This window comes from Dermacentor albipictus, chromosome 4 (genome assembly GCF_038994185.2).
Source record: "Dermacentor albipictus isolate Rhodes 1998 colony chromosome 4, USDA_Dalb.pri_finalv2, whole genome shotgun sequence".
Lineage (NCBI taxonomy): Eukaryota > Metazoa > Arthropoda > Arachnida > Ixodida > Ixodidae > Dermacentor > Dermacentor albipictus.
This window is the reverse complement of record NC_091824.1, coordinates 40,226,711-40,249,118: the sequence shown is the minus strand read 5'-3', so window position 1 is coordinate 40,249,118 and position 22,408 is coordinate 40,226,711. Positions and strand designations below refer to the sequence as shown.

At 47.7% G+C, this 22,408-nt stretch overlaps 1 protein-coding gene across 1 annotated transcript; it reads left to right on the top strand.

Moving 5' to 3' along the window:
• The first annotated feature begins 7,969 nt into the window (after nt 1-7,969).
• On the top strand, nt 7,970-21,952 carry LOC135911461 (platelet glycoprotein V-like). The gene is made up of 3 exons (XM_065443767.1): nt 7,970-8,770; nt 20,050-20,201; nt 21,466-21,952. Exons 1-3 carry the CDS (start codon nt 8,127-8,129, stop codon nt 21,615-21,617), a joined length of 948 nt encoding a protein of 315 aa, XP_065299839.1. The 5' UTR covers nt 7,970-8,126; the 3' UTR covers nt 21,618-21,952.
• The last annotated feature ends 456 nt before the right edge of the window (nt 21,953-22,408 follow it).

Sequence of the window (22,408 nt, the reverse complement as noted above, 5' to 3'; positions counted from 1 at the left end):
TGAACTTAAATCTTCAAAATTTAATTTTAACTCGCGGAATTACACTTACAATCGACACTGTTGAGGGCGCCTACTGAACTTATTATCTCGTTGCTGTGCTCTCTTTAGTAGCCAATACTTTTTTTTTAGATTTACTTATGGTCAGACTCCAGTGTGGCAAATCCAGGTCTTCGTTAGCATAGGAAACCAGCTATCGCTTAAGCGTGCGAGGTATCAACAAACATGGTCAAGGAAAATCAATATATAGAGTTCGAAGTAATTGCAGAACATGACAAGGATGAAAGAATGATACACCGCATTACAACCAGGACAGGAACCCGAGGGCCTGCCTACAACAGAAGAGTTTATCTGGTATTTCTTCTCCTTCATTAAAATCTTTCTCTCGCCAGACTCATCTCAAATATCAGAGGAATGGCGATTTTCCACGACGACTCTTCGCGTGCTATTGAGAGTCAAACGACCCATGCGCAAATGTTGACTCTTGTTTTCTGACTCTACTCGCGTAAAAGTGGGTCTTCGGAAGAAAAAAGAGAGTGAAGTTGCCGTGACTCACTTTTTACTCTCTTTTTTCTTAGAGTGTGCTGCTTTACCAAGTGCTACAGCGCGGGATGTAGCCTCTTTCTTTCTACATCGCTTCGTGCTTCGACACGGCGCACCTCGGGAACTCCTCAGCGATCGAGGTCGCGCCTTCCTCTCCGAAGTCGTTGAAAGAAAGTTTGCTTTCGGAATGCCATATTATTCATCGGACAAGCACGGCATACCATCCACAGACTAACGGGCTCACAGAGCGATTTAACCGCACACTTGGTGACATGCTCTCTATGTACGTGGCATCTGATCATGGTAACTGGGACCGCATCCTTCCATTCATCACGTTCGCGTATAACACCGCGATCCAAGCCACTACGGGATTTTCGCTTTTCTTCCTCCTGTATGGCCGCTAGCCTACGCATACCATCGGCACGCTCCTGCCATACCGTCCTGACGCCTCCGAGTGTCTACCTGTTTCCGACGTCACCCGACAAGCCGAAGAATGCCACCAGCTAGCGCGCTCCTTTACGGCAGAGCAACAGCAGCGCCAGAAAGAAAACCGCATCGACACGCATCCAAACACGACCTACGCTCCAGGCGTTCTTGTGTGGTTGTCGGTCCCTTTCCAAACGCCGGGGCTTTCCTCGAAACACGTCTCAAAATTCTAAGGGCCTTACAGAATCTTGGAGCAAACATCCCTGGTGAATTTTCTCATTGAGCCCCTGTCACCACCTGAAGACTTGCGCCGGCGTGGACGTGACATTGTCCACGTCTCGCGTCTCAAGCCTTACCACGACCCTCTGCCTCCCGATTCTTAAGGCGCCAGGATGGCTCTTTTTGTCCGGGGGGAGATTGCGAAGAAGAAGACGCGCCTCGCGGCACAGCCGCATCTCCAACGCGCGGCTCGTCTCGGCTCGCGCTGTTGATTGCTGGCGTCCGTTTGGACAGTGCTTCGGGCTGCTTCGCCGTTCCCGGTTGCTGTGCCTTTACATTAGGAGCCGCCAATAAACCTTTTCTCAGTAGCTGTAAAGTGCGTAAAATGTGCATGTAGTAAGATAATGGCGATGACTAATGATGTGTACTATGAGCCTTAAAGTGCACTGCAAAAATTGATATGATATACAAAACATTTCAGGTGAATGACTGGCCATAGCACTACTGCCTCACTAGCGCCCTTGAAACACGAGGGCCTGGGGGCATGCGCTATGGGGCTCTTGCATCGCCCAGGGGGCGCTGCGAAAATTGTGCTAAAAAGCACCCTCTGTCCTGAACTGGGTAGTACCAACCTCGGTCATCTGATCGGAAGGCACGTTTACAATATGGATCCGTCACTTTCGGTTTTGTTGTACCACGGCTTGCAGCGAATATCGGGTGATGAAGATTTTTTCAGAGGTGGCATGCTCCGTAAAGGCAATAAATTATGCAACGCCGAATGCTTGTACGCCGTTCAAGAAATAAGGGGCGAAATTTTAGCGCGGCGTCAATCGCAAGTGAAGCGAGTCGCGTACGAAGTTGAACATCAGGTAAGGTTTGCACGATGCTAGAGTCAGGCGCGCAAACGCGACGAAATGCTTGCTATAAATGAATTCACAGCAGCGCTAAGCAGACATCATGTGCACGGAACTGCTCGACCGCACGACGGTACGCGCCGCGACGGCAGCGGTCCTTCAGCATGGCGCGATGTACGAACTGCTCGAGCGCACGATCGTACGCGCCGCCATGGCAGCGGTTTTTCGACATGCCGCGAAACGGCGGGCCTCCTGCAATCTTTGTTGACTGCATGCCGCTAGACGTAGTTATGCCTCCACTGTAGTAGCGGCCATCATCTGTCCCTTTAGCAACTGATAAATACCTGATGTAATGCGTATGAGCTCGCAGTAACATTCCTGCGGATCACGCTGCAGCTCGAGCTCGTGCGCTGCTCGCTTGATGTAGCTTTCAAAGACAGTGCTCGAACATCGATGTGCTGCAATCAATACTACCTTGCTGCGCTGCCCCAACGTGCTGGCTTGAGGTCAAGGATCAGCACATTTAACTCTCTAACCTGTGCTGCTCGTAGTGAGGTAGTGAATTTTCATCGAATAAACCCGACCATTTGTGGTCATTTGCACACACCTGGTCACTTCACCCCTTCGCACCAGTCGAATTGTTAATTGTCGCTGTGGCCGGGTCGCTTTTCGCTTGGGGGGCAATTGACACAATGATGTGGGACTCCCGCACCGCGGGACGGCGCGTGCATAGGTCGGCGCCATGAAAGACTATGAAGCGCGTGATATGCACGTTCTCCTTCTGGCCCGCCTTTAAAGAGAAGCGGCCATTTTGTAAGACTCCGTCTTCAATCTACGTTACAATATATCACGCCCCACCGGCGGAGCTTAATGACCATTTCTGCATTGCGCAGCAGGCATGCTCTATACATATTGAGCTATACCGGCCGCTGTGCCCCGTACTTCTCCGCGGATCTGAGGATGTCTACTGTAGCTATAGCCGGATGACGAAGGGTGCTATGAAGCCGAGTGGGTCGTTCCTTCAAGTTGATGTCTCAAAAATGAATCCTTTTGCGCGTTCCTTTTTTTTCAACCATTCCAATACCGCGTCTACATTCGCACGTAGAGGGTGTTGTTTCGTGTCCTACATAAGGCCGAATTTAGCGCTGTTGGTTGCCAACTTTAGCAGTTTCATGCCTGCGCCAGCGAATAAGTGTGGTGTCGCTATGCAGCTGGTGAGTGGCTTTGCTCTCAACTCCAGTAATTATGTCGCCAACATAAAACTATTTAGACAATTTCAGCGCAGCAGCGTTATAAGGCTCACAGCCATGCTGGAAATTTTATTGTAGAGTCGCGCTGAGCAGAAACGGACATTGTGTAGCGACGAAAGAAGCACCCGTCATTCGGTACTCTATGACTCTAATTACATCTTTGACACTCGTTGACGTATTTCAAACCACAGCAATCTCAGCGAATACCCGTTGGTGCATTTCACTGAAATATGTCGAAAAGCCTTCTGAACGTCCGCATTGATCCCAATTATTACATTTAATACACATTGAATTACATTGAAGTATACCTCGAATCTTCTCACTGACTCGTGAGGTCGGCCCAGGTTCTGACTGCGTTTTTGTGCTGCGTGACCGTGGCTTGTCTTCTTCAGTACGTGAAATGCGACTTTTATGTCCTTCTGGGTGCATGCTGACAACGTCCGGTGTATTGTTTGAAAGGACCGGGTAGCGATGGCAACAGCAGCCACTGTGCGAGCGACAACGTCCATGCTAGTCGCACATGAATGACATGCTCCATGTTCGTTGCGGTGCTGTGTTGCCAGTGAGAAATACCGGAGCGCAAGCAACTGTTTTTATGTATCCATGTACGGATATCCTCCCCCACGAAAAACGATAGGACATAAGTATGCGTACTCTAAATAAAGCTTCTCACGTAGCGATGTCAATCGAATTGTTATCGCGCATTTCGGTTTTGGTCGCGTCGTTGTTTCCAATATTGCATTAACAATATGTGCTTTATCCCAGACACTGACTTAGAGGCATGCCTGTTGGCTCCGAGTTCGAGGATTCGCTCGACACATCAGCGATGTAGCTCCTTTTCATGACCGAGGGAAAGTGCTTGGACGCTGAGCAAGTAGTGCGGTCTAGAAAATGTATGACTATGCCCTTTTCGGTGTTACGTCGGCTGCAGAGGGTCATGCTCCCAGGTAACAAATTCTTCCTACGATGCCACTATTTCCCATAAATTTTATTTTGCCGTGAATTACATGCACTTGCATTTTTCCTTTCTTACTGTAACTAATGCGCTACTTTTGCGCCGCGAATGCCGGCAGTGTGCAAAGTCGCTTGAGCACTCAAAGAATGGCATCCTAATTTTGAAAAGTTACGCCATTAACATTTTTCTCACTATTCTGACTGAACACTTTTGTGTTTATTAAGGTCTTCCATTACTTTCAGAGAGGCAGATCTCGTATGAGCGAGCATGTGAGTGGTAAGGCTGAAAACAGCCCATGCTGCTCGCTAGACGGTTTCGAGGCACACAGTGTCGTAGCTATATGTACTGGCAGCGTTGCTTCTTGTGCGTCGCGTGTAAGTTGGATGTACTTTAAAGTTCTTCATTGGGCGTTTCTGAAATGTTTATGTATGTCATGATTTATGTGATTTCATTGACTTGTTTCGCTGAATTTGACGGGGTCTTGTTTGTATATTTTGAAATTTGACCAGTAGCCTCTGCATATAAAAATCTTTATGCAAACTAACGCGATGCCTTCTTTTATACTCCCGTTGCACCTCGAAAAAGCTCCGTCCACTGCAAAGTAAAAGAAATACAGAAAAACACTTCCATGGTACCACGCAAGCATTCCGTTCGCACGGAGTAAAAATTCTACACCTATCATACGGGGCATAATAAACTCCCAACCGAGGGGTCGCTAGGGGACAAGCATTATGCTCCCACCTGGGAGTTATTTCCGTTTACAGTGTTTGGATAGCAGTATACTATCGATAGTATACTGCTGTGTTTAATAGGTGTCAGTTTGTCATTTTCAGACATATCACGTCAGATATAGTGCCAGTCACGTCAGGAGTGCCCCAGGGTTCCGTGCTCGGGCCCTTGTTATTTCTCCTATATATCAATGATATATCTACCAACATAGAGTGTAAAATAAAGTTATTTGTATATGACTGTATCATTTATAGATAAATTAAAAATGATCAAGATCGCTACTCCCTTAACAAATCACTTAGTATACAATCACAGAATGGGGCTCAGACTGGCAGATTATAACAAATGTAAGAAAATCAGCATGTATGACTAGAACGAGGAAAAAGGACCCTTCAGATTTTGGTACACGATAGGCAGAACTTTGACTAAAGTGCATAAATATAAATATCTAGGCTTAACAGTAACGTCAGACCTAAGGTGGGTCGAGAATATTCACCACATTATTTCATGTGCTATGCAAAAGTTATTTTTTCTTCGCAGAGCACCCCAAGTGGCACCCTTGTCAACAAAACTCCTGGCATACAAAACATTCGTTAGGCCGATCCTCGAATACGGAAACATTGTATGGTTCCCTCATACCCAGTCTAACATAAAGAAAATTGAAACAGTGCAAAGGAAGGCCATTCGATATATCCATAACAAATTTAGACGGGAAGACTCTCCCTGTAACTTTCTAGCTATTTCTGGGCTCCTTATGCTGGAAGCACGAGCCAAACAGACACGTTTAAAATTTTTCATAAACTCCTGCATAATTATTTCAAAATTGACACCTCAAATTATATTTCTTATTCACAAACACGACCTACCACGCACGAACACACACATACCTTAGTAGAGTGTAGGTGTAGTAATTATGTGTTTAAATATTCCTTTTTTCCGGTTGCCATCAGTGAATGGAATATGTTAACGCCTCTCACCACTAACGCCGAGCCACTGTCTCAGTTTGAATTAAACAGTGAAAAAGTTTTCTATCAACTTCAAATTGCTACTGCTATTATCAGATCATGCAAACCAGCGTGTACTTGTACCCTCTGTAAGTAGTGGTATATGGAGCGTATAATGCCTAAATTACCATTTATTCCATCTTGAACATTAGCATGTACTTGTATTTGGTGTATACAGTATGTAGCGCAATCTGTATATGTGTAGACTGCAAAGCTGATGTTATACATGTATTGCTTCATTTTTAACATGATGAGCGCTCTTTGTATATGTACATATACATGGTGCCAACCTGCTATAGTCTCGGTATAGAGACTGACAGCATTGTAAATCAATAAATAAATAGTTTAGGTTAGTTCGCTATTGACAGTGTATTAATAGTTTTTAAATTATTGGCCACTTGATATTACAAGATACCCGCCATGGTTGCTCAGTGGCCATGGTGTTGGGCTGCTGAGCACGAGGTCGCGGGATCAAATCGCAGCCCCGGCGGCCGCATTTCGATGGGGGCGAAATGCGAAAACACCCGTGTACTTAGATTTAGATGCACGTTAAGGAACCCCAGGTGGTCACAATTTCCAGAATGCCCCATTACAGCACGCCTCATAATGAGAGAGTGGTTTTGGCACTTAAAACCCCATAATTTTTTTTTAGTATTACAAGATATCATGCGATAACTGACCGTCAATAACACTTTTCATGCAGTTGCGAACAGGGCAATGTCTCCAAGTTTATGTTGTAGTGTCACGCGTGGTGAATTACGCAATATAACACTATCGATAGTTTTGGTGCAATCTATTATTTCTTAATGACTGAGCTATCAATAGTATCAGTTACACTATCAAATGTTTTACATCGCTAACTGGCAACAGGCCCTGCCACCCTGTGACTGGCGGCTATGGGCGTCGATAACACCACGAGATCCATTATTCGAACTTACATGACCAGCCAAAGGGGACACGTGGCTCTCACCACAGAGAGCCTCATGAGTATTCCAACGAATGGGGTATCCCACACAAGTCCCCGTACATGCAAGCACCCACACTCAGTAAAGCAAGCTTTGCTTTTCAGTCGCCTCGGGAAACGCAGCACGTCATTCGAATTTCCAGCCTGTAAAAGAGCATGTGAACAACAAAAGGACAGCGCTTTGCGCTCAAAGCCTCCTCTGTTGCGGCTTTACTAGCTACGGTCACAAGCTGCAAGAAAATGCGCCGCATTCTCTGGTCCCGAGACCTGCAAAGTTCTGACGCAGACTGCATGCACATTACTTTGCTCTGGCTTCATTGCGTTTTGATCTGCCTAGCTTGGCGATGCTATAACGCTTAAAGATGCGCTTAGAACAACTAGTTTTTTTTTTCATCCGCCAATTTGGTTTATGCCCTTGCGCAGAATAAACAGATTCGATATAGACAGGCACATTATGTAAAGTGCGGTGCGTCATCTTTTGAACTCGCGCTTATCATAAAACATTACAGGTTCAGTTACACGTCAGTGCGCCTTTAGACGCAGAGTAATAAGCAATGTCAATACAAGTCCGCTCCATCGAATTATTATACCAAATGCCTTGGGTATAGCAAGCCTCTTCACGCCAGCCTTTTTCTTCAGCCGCTTTTGCCTTCCTTCTCTTGAGATCGAGCTCCCATGTCGTGTTCCTGCGTTAGCTAGCTGAATGCCGCACTGTTTTTCATTTAGATGCGAACAACGGACAAGCCTGAACCGCAGCTTTTCCGCAGTCTGTCTCTGTTTTCTTTCCTGGGCTCCGCCACACGCGCGTCACAGTACTAAGATTTCAGTGTGTGATTCCGCGAAATTTGCACTCACATTTTGGCAAGCCACGACGAACCTTGAGACACGCTCAAGGATTCTCGTATCTGCCGTCAGTGGGCTATAATTCGTTAGCGTTTTCCAAGAGCGCAGTTTCAACGCAAGCAGCTCGGGCTGCAATCGGAACTGCGCGCTAAGAGCTATCTTCAATTCCAGCGAAAGCCGCGCGTCGACACCCGACCGCCCTTTATCTGGAGCCGTTTTTTCCGAGTCTTGCAGCTCAAGTTTTGCAGTCATCGCGTCGTCGAGGGCTCGGCAGTCTTGAAAAGATTTCCGCTGAGGTTCGCTACCGTGCACAAATTATAAGCTTTACGAGAAACGAAGATCATGAAACGTGGCCAGTTTACTGTTTTGGTATTCTCCATTGCTGCAGCGGCGATCGGAGTTCTTGCCCAGCAGCCGTCGTGCCACGACCCGCGCGAGTCAGACTACGAATACTACCGCTGCCTCAACTTCGGTAGCCCCGATGACTTCTCTTCGCAGCTCATTCGTCCTCAACTCCGCCCCGACTTGACGTTCGTTCTCAAGAACAGTAGCTTGAGCCACCTGCCCGCCGTAGCGTTCACACAGATAAACGCATCCGTCCTGGAACTGTACAACGTGCATCTCGACACTTTCTCCCGGCCAGGAGAGAATCCTTTCGAAGGGCTGCAAAGTTCTCTCAGGAAGATCATCTTAAGCGAAGGCACTACAATACCGACTTCATGGGCCCCTTTTTCGTCTCTCGAACAGCTGAAGACAGTCCGCATTTCCGAAGCGAAAAACCTGGTGCTTTCAAGAAGTTTCAACGAGCTGCCACAGAGCGTGAAGGTTATCAACATCGCCTTCTCGGATATCGCCTCGGTTGACGAGGACTGGGTGTCAAACCTGGTGAACCTAGAAGTTATCGGCATTCGTCACTGCAATCTGCGAGTGTTCTACCGTTCGATGCTTCCTAGACCAGCGCCCAAGTTGTGGAGGATCGACCTCTAGTAAGTGTCACGCGGGATCAATCACGTCATCTTGCACAACATTTACATAAACTTCAGGTGGCACCGACTACAGGTAGTTGAGAACGTAAAATAAGCAGTGAGGTCGGTCCCAGTACGTTTGCCTTTGAGTGCAACTTCATATATGAAAAGTAACATATAAGATATGATAATTACCGTAGCCATTACGCGTGTTTTCAATGGGGCCCGTAGCCTAAAGCGATTCTGTTTTTGTCCATTACGACCCAAATTAGAATTCCTCTCTGTCACATGCAAAGCTGTAAAGGAAGTAATAAAAACTATTATTAGTGGCACGTTAGACGTGTTAATTAGGGTCGGTGACTAGGTAGAAAGTACTGTTCTTGTAGCTGTACTGAACTGCCAAAGAAGCATAAAAGTCAAGGTAAGGAAATGATAGCATTCAATAGAAATATTGTTCTGCTTTAGCACGTGGCCAATCGCTTGAGCTGTAGGATATTCGTTACGAGGGGGCTTCGATTATTGTTTCTATGGGAATATAACTAACTGTTCTTAGGGATCTTCTTATGGTAAAATGTCCTAATGAACTGCAAATATATCAGAAAAATAGCCACTTATCAATATCCCATCGAATATGGAACATTTTCTAACTTCTAAAGCAACATGAAATTCAGGCTTTGGCGAAACTCTGTAAAAGAACGAGAAACTAAGCTGATATACATTGGCAAGAGTTCGCAGTTAGACGTGCGGAAAGCTGAGGAAGTCATCAACAATTGCTTCGATTTATTTGTGGCGCCATGGTAATAACAGTAACGAAACACGGGAACAGCATGTTACCAGAAGCATTTAGTATTCAGTTTGCTGCAGGAGAAAAGTGTAATCCTACAGCACAGCACATTGATTGGAAGGGTAGGCTACACAGTAAGTCGGGCCAAATATTAAATCGGAGGAAGCTTGTACATAAAATCTCTGAAAACAAGTCCATCTTTCTGTTTGACCGGAAATTATTCAGCAGAAGTTACCTGCAGCATGCCTTCGTTAATCAGAAACGGAGCCCGAATTCACAAACCGTTCTTATGCTGAAAGCGTTAGTTCCAGCCAATAGTGATGTAGGACATATAATTGCCGAACGCGATCAGCCAATCGAAGACAGCCCATACGAAAGAAAAACTTTCTGAATTCGGCCCCTGAAGTCCCTGCACCACAACCACAGCTGTTACGCAGCATTACTACGATTCGCCTTCACATTCGCCTTCACTTCGAGAAGAACGAATATTTGAAGCCCTGGAATAAGGAGCTTTTAATCGAGTAGGAATCGAATAGCCAGCGATATGTCGATTCGTATTCAAAATGTTGAGTATTCATGCAAATCAACTTTAATACGGAAAAAGCTTCCCTACTGCTGTCTAAAAACTTCTTTTCTTTACCAATATGAGAGTTCGTTACCTTACAGTTATGGTAACGTCTTTGCGTGCAACACTAACGAGCTTTCCATAACTTAACTATTATAAAACCATCACCACTGCTGCATATATATATATATATATATATATATATATATATATATATATATATATATATATATATATATATATATATATATATATATATATATACGTCTGTGTGTGCGTGTGTGCCTGTGTGCAAACGTTACAATTTCAATGTCACGTCATATTTATATTTTTACACTGTGCCGGTCACAAGTTCTGCTAATATGAGGTCCTATAACGCAAAATTATTCCACTCTCTCTTCCAATCTCCTGACGTCAAACTTACGTAACCGCCCACGCAAGCAACGCGTGGTGACCCACAGCGTTGTCTGAACAGCTTAGTGAAACGCTCTCCTTCTTTATAGGGGGTCACTTTTGTTTGCTTTAAAACAATTAACATTGCCTACATTGAGCGGTTTTTCTTATCTAATTGGCTGACAAGAGGCGAGGTGCGCGCTCCAGTGGAGAAGGTTCCAATTGGACCGAGCCAGTGCAGTGAAAATTGATAAGCGGATGAGAAGAGTGGTGCCAGCGCCAGCGATTGGTCTGCTTCCCCTTACTTAGCTGGCGGTGGCTGGTCGAAATTCGTGGCGGCGTGCAACGGAAGGTTAAGAATGCCGCTACAACGGATCTTCAGCAAAGAAGAGTTGGCGGAGCGATGTCGTATACTTGCGAAAAGGGTTGGATAAAGTTATACTGCCACGCAACAAGTTTCGTTAAAGCAAATAAATTCATGCTCTCCGGCAGGTGCGAGTAGCCAGTGCCTGAGCGATCGGTGAACAGCCATCTTCTTTTTTTTTCGGAAGGGGACAGTGATCGGCTAGCAAAAATTTTTCAGGGGCCGAATTCACAAAGGTTCTCGTTCATAAGCGGTCTTTTGCCACTGGCTGGTCACTTTCGCTAATGATATTGCTACACGCGTGTGATATTTGATTGTTTGAACGAGGCGTGTGGGTGCCATCACGCGAGAAAATAGTAGGAAGAACGAACTGGGCTCGAGCTGTGAATCTAACCATCAGCGCTGCAACCGCTGTTGTAAAGATAACCTGCAAATAGTGAATAGTGGGAACAGGTGGACCGCTGTGGCCACAGATTACGCCACGCGCTATGCCATCACCAGAGCGCTTCCTAGAAGCTGCGCCACAGATGTCGCCGATTTTCTTCTACGCGACGTGATATTAATACATGGAGCTCCGTGACAACTTCTCATAGACAGTGGCCGGACATTCCTATCAAAAGTTATCGTGGACATCCTGCAGTCCTGTGCCACGATGCACAAGCTATGTACGTCATACCATCTGCAGACAAATGGCCTCACGGAGCGTCTTAATCGCACTCTCACAGACATGCTCGCAATATGTCTCTTCAGATCACACTGACTGGAACTTCCCTCTACCATTCGTCAGAGTTGCTTATAATTCCTCGCGCCACGACACCGCCGGTCATTCCCCATTTTCCCTTCTGTTCGACGAGGAACTAGCACTGCTCCTTGACACAACCCTCCCTGTTCACGGGGCACCGACCAGTGAATATGCACTTGACGTCATCGCCCGCTGTGCCCACGCAAGGAAAATCGCCCGTGACTGCCTTCTGAAATCCCAAGAGAGTCAAAGGCGTTTGTACGACCGGCTACACAAAGACGTGCACTTCCCGTCTGGTTCTTTAGTGCTTCTATAGTCTCCGTCGTGTCAGGTCGGCCTGTCAGAAAAACTGCTGTCTCGTTACACAGACCCATACCAAATGCTTCGTGCCGTGACTCCCGTCCCCTACGATATCACCGCTGACGCCCCATCTGCTACCGAGTCCAGTAATATCGTGCACGTTGCACGACTGAAGCAGTATCACCCTCCCAGTGATCACATCTAGACGTTCGGGACGTCGCTTTTGCCGCCGGGGTATTACGCTACACGCGTGTGATGTTTGATTGTTTGAACGAGGCGCGTGGGTGCCAGCACTCAAGAAAAGAGGAAGAACGAGCTGGGCTCGCGCTGTGAATCTAACCGGTCAGCGCTGACACTGTTGTAAAAATAACCTGTGCGATGAAGTTTATTCTCGTTCACGACGTTGTGGAACGCTAGGCAAAACAAGGCACTGCAAGGGCTGTCCGAAGCACGGGGTCGCTCGAGATCACGGCACGGCCCTTCGTCTTCCTCTTCAGACGGCACATACACAGGGGCGCGTCTGCTTCATTACAATGCCCCGGGAGCTAAGCGTAGCCATCCTGGCGACTCAGGGCGCGGAGAAGATGAGCGGGTCGTAGTACGGTTTCAGGCGGTTGACATGTACTGTCTCTCGCCCACGACGACGCAGGTCTGGTGACACGGTGAGCGGCTCGACGATGTAGCTGACCGGTGAAGTGGCCTCGATTATACGGTATGGACCGTGATAACGCGCCAGGAGTTTGGAAGAAAGGCCAGGAATGTTGGCTGGTATCCAAAGCCACACAAGTGAACCAGGAACAAAGTTGGGCGGTGGTTGATGAGCACGGTCATGTCTTGTCTTTTGACGTTCTTGAGTCTCACTAGTCAGGGCACGTGCCAGCTGGCGGCAATCTTCAGCATATTTGGCGACTTCGGAAAGCGGAGTATACTCTGTAGCGTCAGGTTGGTACGGCAGTATGGTGTCCAAAGGGCATGATGGCTCACGGCCATACACAAGGAAAAAGGGGGAAAAGCCGGTGGTCGCTTGCGTCGCGGTGTTGTACGCGAACGTAACAAAGGGGAGTACGGTGTCCCAGTTGGAGTGGTCGGATGAAATATACATCCGCAACATGTCGCCAAGTGTGCGATTGAAGCGCTCGGTAAGACCGTTGGTTTGGGGATGGTACGCGGTCGATTTGCGATGAATTATCCTGCACTCAGCGAGGAGGGCTTGGATGCCCTCCGACAGGAAGACACGGCCCCTATCACTCAGTAATTCTCGGGGAGCACCGTGGCGAAGGACAAAATTGCGAAGGATGAAAAAACCAACGTCACGGGCGGTCGCTGCTGGCAGTGCTGCAGTCTCAGCGTAGCGAGTAAGGTGATCCACGCCGACAATAATCCACCGATTTCCACGCCCGCTGCATGGAAACGGGCCGTAGAGGTCGATGCCGACGCGGTCGAACGGACGAGACGGGCATGGCAGCGGCTGCAACGGTCCTGTGAAACGCTGTGTAGGTGTTTTGCTTTGTTGGCATGTAGTGCAAGACTGAATGTACTTTTGCACAAAGTTGTACATGCCTCTCCAATAATAGCGCTGACGCAACCTTGTGTAAGTTTTGAGGACGCCGGCATGAGCGCTTAGGGGGTCAGCGTGAAAAGACGCGCAGACGTCAGAGCGCATATGACGAGGTATAGCGAGGAGCCATTTGCGTCCGTCGGGCATGTAGTTTCGGCGATATAGAATGTTGTCCCGCACTGAGAAGTGGGTTGCTTGGCGACGCAGTGCTCGTGTCGAAGGGACATCAGACGGAGCAGCAAGGTAGTCGAGTAACATTGCAAGGGATGGGTCCTTGCGCTGCTCTGTGAGCATGTCAGGGATGGTGAACGGTGACAGGGTGGACGAGGAAGCTGACAACGACGCCAAATCAGGCGTCAGTGGGGAGCGAGAGAGCGCATCAGCGTCGGAGTGCTTGCGACCAGAGCGGTACATGACGCGGATGTCGTACTCTTGCAAGCGAAGCGCCCAACGTCCCAAGCGTCCAGACGGGTCTTTCAAGGAAGAAAGCCAACAAAGGGCATGGTGGTCAGTAACAACGGCGAAAGAACGGCCGTAAAGGTATGGGCGAAACTTGCTTAATGCCCAGATGATCGCTAGACACTCCTTTTCTGTGACGGAGTAATTTAATTCTGCTTTCTTTAGAGTACGGCTCGCATAAGCGACGACGTATTCATCATAGCCAGCTTTCCGTTGCGCTAAGACCGCGCCAAGGCCAACTCCGCTGGCGTCAGTATGGACTTCCGTGGGAGCATCAGGGTCGTAGTGGCGAAGAATCGGTGGTGAGGTCAACAAGTGGCGCAATTGCTGAAATGCTGCATCACATTCAGGTGACCATGCTGCTATGCCGTTACTGGCGGAAAGTAAACTTGTCAAAGGCGCCATGATGGATGCGAAATTGCGTACGAAGCGACGAAAATAAGAACATAAGCCAATAAAACTTCGGAGGGTTTTGATAGACGTGGGCCTTGGGAACTCTGCAACAGCGCGGAGCTTGTCTGGATCCGGGAGGACGCCGTCTTTTGAGATAACGTGACCCAATATGGTTAGCTTGCTTGCAGCAAAGCGGCACTTTTTGAGGTTAAGCTGTAGACCGGCAGAGGCGAGACAGGTCAGAATGTCATGCAGGCGAGCGAGGTGCGTCGGAAAATCGGTTGAGAAGACGACGATGTCGTCGAGGTAACATAAACAGGTCTTCCATTTGTGGCCACGAAGGATGGTGTCGATCATACGCTCAAAAGTAGCAGGCGCGTTGCACAACCCGAAGGGCATGACGTTAAATTCGTAGAGGCCATCGGGTGTAACGAATGCGGTTTTCGGACGGTCAGGCTTGGCCATGGGAACTTGCCAGTACCCGGAGCGCAGATCCAAGGAACTGAAGTATTCTGCGCCTTGTAAACAGTCGAGAGCGTCATCGATTCGAGGCAGAGGATAAACGTCTTTCCTCGTTATCTTGTTTAGGCGTCTGTAGTCGACACAAAAGCGAATGGAGCCATCTTTTTTCCTCACCAATACGACAGGCGAAGACCAAGGACTTTGAGAGGGACGGATGACTTTACGTTGGAGCATGTCGTCCACGTGCTCCGTGATGATTCGGCGCTCTTCGGCAGAGACACGATACGGGCGCTGTCGCAAGGGGGAGTGGGAACCAGTGTCGATGATGTGAGAAACACCGGTGGCACGGCCCAGTGACGTCTGATGACAGTCGAAAGAAGAGACAAACTTGTGAAGGAGAGCGAGAAGTTGGCGGCGATGAGATGGGGAAAGTGCAGGGTCGATGGCCTTGTCAAAACCCACTGAAGGTGATGAGCCGGAGACCGAAGCGATGGCGTCAAGGTGACGGAGGGAGGCGGCAGGAACATCGAAGTCGTCGACGTAGTCGACCGCTTGAAAGTATCCTACCGTCTCTCCACGCAGTAGGCTGATCGGGTACTGGTAGTAGTTGGTGACCAGCATCACAGTTGAGCCAGAGGTTACAGTAAGCACGGCAAACGGAAGAACAATGCCCTTGCGTTGAGCAAACACATCGGACGGCGTGAACACTACGGTGGCGTCAGATGCGGAATCAGACGACAAGACAACAGCCATCGACGACTCAGGAGGTACGGTTGTGTCGGCATCAACAGTGAGTTTGTCGGCAAAGTGAGGAGAGCTGGTCGGCAGTGATTCACATAGTGGTAAAAGGGACACTTCTGCACGTGAACAGTCAATGACAGCATGATGACGTGACAGGAAATCCCAACCAATGATGAGGTCGTGAGAGCACGATGGTAGCACGAAACACTCGATTATGTACAGAACGTCGTTGATGACGACACGGGCCGTGCATACAGCTGAAGGGTGGATTCGCTGCGCGCTGGCAGTGGCGAGCACCAGGCCAGAGCGAGCTGTAGTCACTTTTCGTAGCTTGCGGCAAAGGCCCTCGTGAATGACGGAAACGGCTGCTCCGGTATCGACTAGTGCCACTGCTGGTACTCCCTCTACAAAAACGGTAATTACATTTTGCGGCGAAGATTGAGGTCTTGAGAAAATCGACGTATTTGCAGTTCTTGCCTCAGGAACTGCAGCAGTCAGTTTCCCTCTTCAGTGGGAACTCGACGACGCAGGGGCGAAATCGAACGCCGACGAGGGGAAGGGGAACGCCGAGTTTCCAACCGGCGATCAGTGTCGAGACGTGGCGGTGATAATGGAGGCGTGGCGGCGTATTGTGGTGCGTAGCGGGGCCTGTCAAAGCTGGTACACGCAGTTGAGGCGCGGCGGCGACAGAAGCGTGCCACATGGCCAGCAATGCCGCAGGCGAAGCAGATAGGCCGGTTGTCTTGAGTGCGCCACGTCTCGGTGGGACGAAAAAAGTGTGGTGACGGTCGGGCAACTTGAAATGAAGCCGGATTCATGGGCGATGGAAAGGAAGCGGTCTGCGCAGGTGGCCGTGCAACCACGGCTGCATAACTGAGCGGCAGCGACGTAGGGTGGTTGGCAAAGTTGGTATGGGCCAGCGGCACACTCATAGGGTTGGGTGGGGGGGTTGTAGGAGCTGCAGGAAGCGCTTCAGATATGTGATTTCGGATGGCTTCCTGCAGCGTTGGAGGCAAAGCTGCCGTAGGTGCGTCACTGTGAGGCAGCAGCGAGAGCTGCCTGGCCACCTCTTCACGGATAAAATCTTTGATATGCTGCGAGAGGGTCGAGTTGGTGAATTCGGTAGAAACCGCGATGCTGGAGACGGAATCGGCGTGCTGGATGTTCTGGCGGGCGATGGAACGTTGGCGGCGCAGCTCGTCAAAGCTCTGGCAGAGGTTAATGAGGACGGATACGCTAGTTGGGCCTTTGGCCAGCAACATCTGGAATGCGCTGTCCTCGATGCCCTTGAGGATGTGTTTGATCTTGTCATCGTCTGACATGCTGGGATTGACCCGCTTGCACAAATCGAGAACATCCTCGATGTAGCTGGGGAATGTTTCTCCAGGCTGCTGTGCGCGCTGGCGTAGACGCTGTTCAGCGCGTAGCGTACGCACAGCTGGGCGATCAAACACTTCTGCAAACAGAGTCTTAAAGGCGGACCAGCTTGTAAAGTCTGATTCGTGGTTGAAGAACCAAAGTTTGGCTACGTCGGCGAGGTAGAACGGCACGTTGGTCAGCTTAGACTGGTCATCCCATCGGTTATGGGCACTTACACGTTCGTACGATGAGAGCCAGTCTTCCACGTCGTGTTCGGCGGTCCCACTGAAAATGGGTGGGTCGCGCTGACGAGGGACGCCGGCGCAGATGACAGTGGCAGCCGGTGGGGCGGGCAACGAGGTGGCGGGATCAGGCATAGTGCAAGGCGATCTTGTTGGCAGGGTTCGAGTGCGGAGCTCCAGGACGAGGCGAAGGATCTCAGCAACCTCCACCAAATGCGATGAAGTTTATTCTCGTTCACGACGTTGTGGAACGCTAGGCAAAACAAGGCACTGCAAGGGCTGTCCGAAGCACGGGGTCGCTCGAGATCACGGCACGGCCCTTCGTCTTCCTCTTCAGACGGCACATACACAGGGGCGCGTCTGCTTCATTACACCTGTTAATAGTTTCTCGTCTTACTGACTCGTCCTTCGCCTAACAATATGCCCGGCAGCAGGATTACCTGGAATTTGCTCTTACGAACACTGATCTGCGTAAGAGCCTTTTAAAAATGCGAGCCCAGTTTTATTCGGCGTATTAATGCATCTTGAAACGCGTATACGTTACTCTGACGCGTTGAGTTTTCGCGGTTTTGTGACGTCACGTGAGAAACAGGTGAAGTGGGCTCAGCCCGAAACCTTTTGACCAATAGCAGAGGACTACTGGCGAAAAGACGTTGAATCTGAAATAATTATTTTTCTTTTCCTGGGTCGATTTATTTTATCGCGGTCAATTTATACACAATCAGAATGTACACATCATACTAGATTGGAAGCTGTCGCGGTTTTCGTGAAGTCGCGTGATAGATGGGCGAAGTGAGGGGGGCCTGAATATTTTTTCACCAGTCGTGTACGGCTGTTCAGCATAATTGGAATAGATAAGTTTGAAATAACTTTACGTTATGTCGCCCATGCAAGCGCGAAATCAGGGAGATGCACAGTGTGAGACGTCTGCACCGTCATGCCACTAAGGTAAAAGCAATGTAGAATATGCTTGCGAGGGAAGAAAGAGGATGAGTATCGGAATGTACTTACAAATTCTGCATCTCCTGCGTCACTAGCTGCATTCCCAATTTGAAGCTTGCACCAAGAATGGTCACTAACTAGTGTCGCGCACGTACTGGCCAAAGGAAAGAAAAACAAGTAAATCAAAGAAGTCATTAAATTTTGTGTGCTATTCCGCTAAAAGCTTTGCGTACCCATACAGGTATACATGTGAGCAAAAGTATATGGACCAGGCATTGCGCGATAAAACTCATTTTCTGCTCTGTCAGTTCACGGAACTTGAAATTAAAAACTGCAGTCCAAACTTGGCATTACGAATTTTCTAGTGCACTCATCGCTTTCCGTTTATGTGTAATAATTAGGAAGAAATTCTGTTTTTTTGGTGACCCTGTGGTCCGCATACTTTTGCCCATGGCTGTACTTATCAGTGTACATATATGTAAAGGTTTGGTGTCGTGATTTATTCTTTTGTTGCCCAAAACACAAGTGCGCAAGCAGGCGGTGCTTCCTCGGTCAGTAATAGTTTTACTATAGACATTTATGGTAGCTTGCATTTGGCGCTCAGTGTCACGTATCAACACAAACACATACATATATATACAACAGAAGAAGCAATACGGAGTGTATCGACTTTATTAATCACGACTATATAAAGCCAACGGACGAATGAAGCCAAGGAAAGCATAGGGGAAATTGGCTGGAGCATAAATTGAAATATAGAAGATAACGGTGAAATTGAGAGATGAAAGAGGACGAAAAGATAAATTGTCAGCGGTAGGAACCGAAACAACCTTCACATGACGCGTGCGTTGTAGTAACAATTCTGCTACGGCGACGGCTATCAATCCGGCCGCTATCTTCGGTATTTATGTTAGGGCTAGATCTAGTAAACCTGCCGGATTGATAGCCGTAACCGTAGAATCACAGTGCAGTGTATGTGTAATTCGGAGGTTGTTAGTTCAGATCCCATCGGTTGCATATTATCTTTTCATTGACCTTCATTTTTCCTTTTCATCATTAGTTCTTACATTGTCAAGTTCAACCATTGTCTGTTGGCTTTATATTGTCATCATATATCCACAAATTTGTTATGAGAACATATCCAGCTAGATACGGACCGAGCACTAGCAGCAGACGCGAAGCTTATGAGTGGGGAGTTATTCGAGGAAAGTATTGCTTTAAATAAACGTTCACCTCTATAACATAAATATGCCGTCCATCGAGATCAGAAGACATCGCAGAGAGCGAGGAAACACGGAATAAGGTCTAACAGCTGCGCCTCTGGCCGAGCTTGACACGTGTGACGGCAAATCTTACCTGTATGCTGAGCTGCTGATTTGTGTGAGCGCTGTACACCGACTTACATTTTATGGAAGTGTGCTCACTACATTCCCCAAGCCTTGAAGCTGCGAGCGCGATGTATTCCTGTTGCGTCACGAAACGTTACGTGGAACGTCACAGCATCTTGAAATTTAAAAGCGACTAGGAAGCCGCACCACCGTGCTGTACGGCGATGAGTGTATGAACGGTGCGTGTAACAATCTTCGTCTCGCGGTTAAGTGGCATAATAGCGGGGAGCCGGCTGAGTGGGAAGCACCGACCATGTCACTTAGACGGTGTCAAGCTGACTGCCTTCTATAGGGAAGGCAACCAGTTAGCCTCATCCGTTTGCCTTCCATCATCAGTCCTGCAATATACCGGACGTGTAACTAACAACCGTGGTTTTCTGCTTAGCAAAATAAACGGAAACATTTAAGCCCTTCGTTCAATTTTCGCATAAACTTTGAAATCCCAAGGTAGTGATCCAAACGTGTCGCTCCTGAAAGAATTTGTTCATTGTTCATGAGTTCATTGATCTGCTGACTGAGATAACCAGCTTCATCCTGCTAACGACCACAGCCGATAAAGAAACCGGAACATTTTGATTTAAAATATATTCATTTGCTGTTTCCTTCAGCAAGAACAACTTGACGTCCCTTCCTCGAGACTTCAGCGTTGACATGCCCCTCCTGCGGTCTGTCACGGTCGAGCACAACCAAATCACCACGTTTCACCCGGAAACGTTTGCTCCTCTGGCTCTCGACGAGGTCAACAGGGTTCGCTTCATCGGTGAGCAAAATATAAAATTGGAGTATAGTGGCATAACATATGATGCACCTAATATACTTTCAACTTGCCTTGACAACAGCTTGTAGGAAGCGTGTTGTTTTCGAAGTAATGGTCAACGCGGAATCAATGCGTAATTAACACAAAACTGAACAGTTCTTTAAGCATTGGTAATGACACTAGAGCATAAAGGCACGAGGGAAGTGTTTGGCGTGTGCTTGTTTGATTTTTCCCTCCCTTTGTGCAGAGTAGAAACATATAACCACTAGTTCAGACTAACCGCTGTCTATTCCTTAATTTAAGATTTATCTGTTTCATATAACATTTATCATCGTTTATCTGTATAACCTCCTGATCGGTTCAAAACACACCAATCATTTCTACACGTGCGATATACGCAGCAATATTCAGTCTTCTTTCGGCAGACCTACTATATTCAACACACCTAGAGTCTTCAGCACACCTGTCAGAGCATGTCTTCTTTCCATTGTGGTTATGTTTATTCAAGAAAGTAACGAATTGCAAATATTTCAGATATTGCATATGAGGAGATTTCTAGGGCAACGTTTCCAGTATCGACAATATCGTGTATATGTATGTCTTCCTTGCGAATCAAAAGCAAAGGGCGTGCCATATTTGTGAACGGCGATAGAATATTATTCTTTTATTGTTAGAAGGATAAAACATAGAAGTGCTTAGCTCCTTCATACCGCCACATTGCTCTTCCAGATTTATATTTTCATTTTAAGAAGATTTAATATCAATGGATCGAATAAAAGCCACGAGAACCCCCTCTGCGCTAGAAATACTGCAGCAATTACTCAAGTCTTACGTAACCTCTTTCGCAGAATCTTGACACGTCTTGGTCTTTATATGCATGAAACTCCTACACATGTTGCAATATGACATTGTTGCTTCATTTGGCATCGGATATTATCGTATTTCTGTGGGTAAACTATTCGTACACCGCCGACTCCGCACGGTGTCAACATACATGAAGTGACTTGGTGCGAGGATTTAACTGAATCGTTGCCGCTCACCTTTGTTTTCTAGGTCCTTTCTGGCATAGTAATAGCAAAAGCTGACCTTGATTAGAGGTGTAATAAATCATTCTCCATTAGGTCAGCATTTTTCTTAGTGCTCCTTTAATACATGCTTAACTTCATTATTTAGAGACAGTTCCGGTACAAAATCGTTTCCGTCCATTACTTGCACACCACCTTCTGACTCTTTATTTCTTTCTTTTGTTTACCTTCTCACCGAACAGGAAATCCCCTGCATTGCGACTGCAAGCTGAAATTTGCCCTGCAATACCCACCCAGTTGGCTGAACGCCAACTGCGAAACTCCGCAGGCGCTGAAGGACCAGCCGCTTAAGGATCTCACCGAGGGACAGCTGACTTGCGCCGATGGTGCATGAGTTCGTGTAACGAACCTCGCCCTCCATACTTTACACAGAAAGTGACATTTGTGCAGAATAGGTGCTGCCAATGCTGAAAAGTTCAGGGCCCATTTTCTATAACTTAGTTACCAACGGATTTATTGTCGCGATTATTCGATTATTCTTCTCGTTTAGCCGATATGCTGAGCATGACAAACACCTGTTATCGGGAGCTTCTAAAATGCCAATACCCGTTGAATTCGCACGAGGTTTGTGATGCTTTGTGTAGGGCTCGCTAGTGGTCACTCAATAAAAAGTTCATGTCTAAGCGAGTCCCTTGTTGTTATGAGAAAATAAACAATTAGATGACTTGACGACGGTTGTTTGCAGGCTTACTCACAGCGCCACCAAGCTGATGCGCTACTGGCACAACTGGAGTTTAACGCCTTCCTCCGCTAGAGTATTGCAGTTTTCGTCATTTTCCAAGGCAACACATTGCCTTCTCTTGAAGCACCGCCCCGGTTTATGCACATATGTTAGAACGAGTCAAATGTAGCTTCAACTTAGATACATGGATGACTTCGCTTGAAGCTGCTGCGTATATCAAAGTTGATTGGCTGGGAAAATGTCGTCCGTACAGCGTCATCTTTTGACTCAGCCCGCGATATTTATCATGAAAGAAGAGCATCCCAGAGAGCCACGCGAGGCTTCTGTGCGTCAAAGCACCATGAGCACACAGGGTGTGTAGAGCGCGTGCCTAATTACAGTGATCATAAATATGTTTCCAGTCAGAGACGTAAGATGATCAGAAGTGCAGGGTGTAATAACGC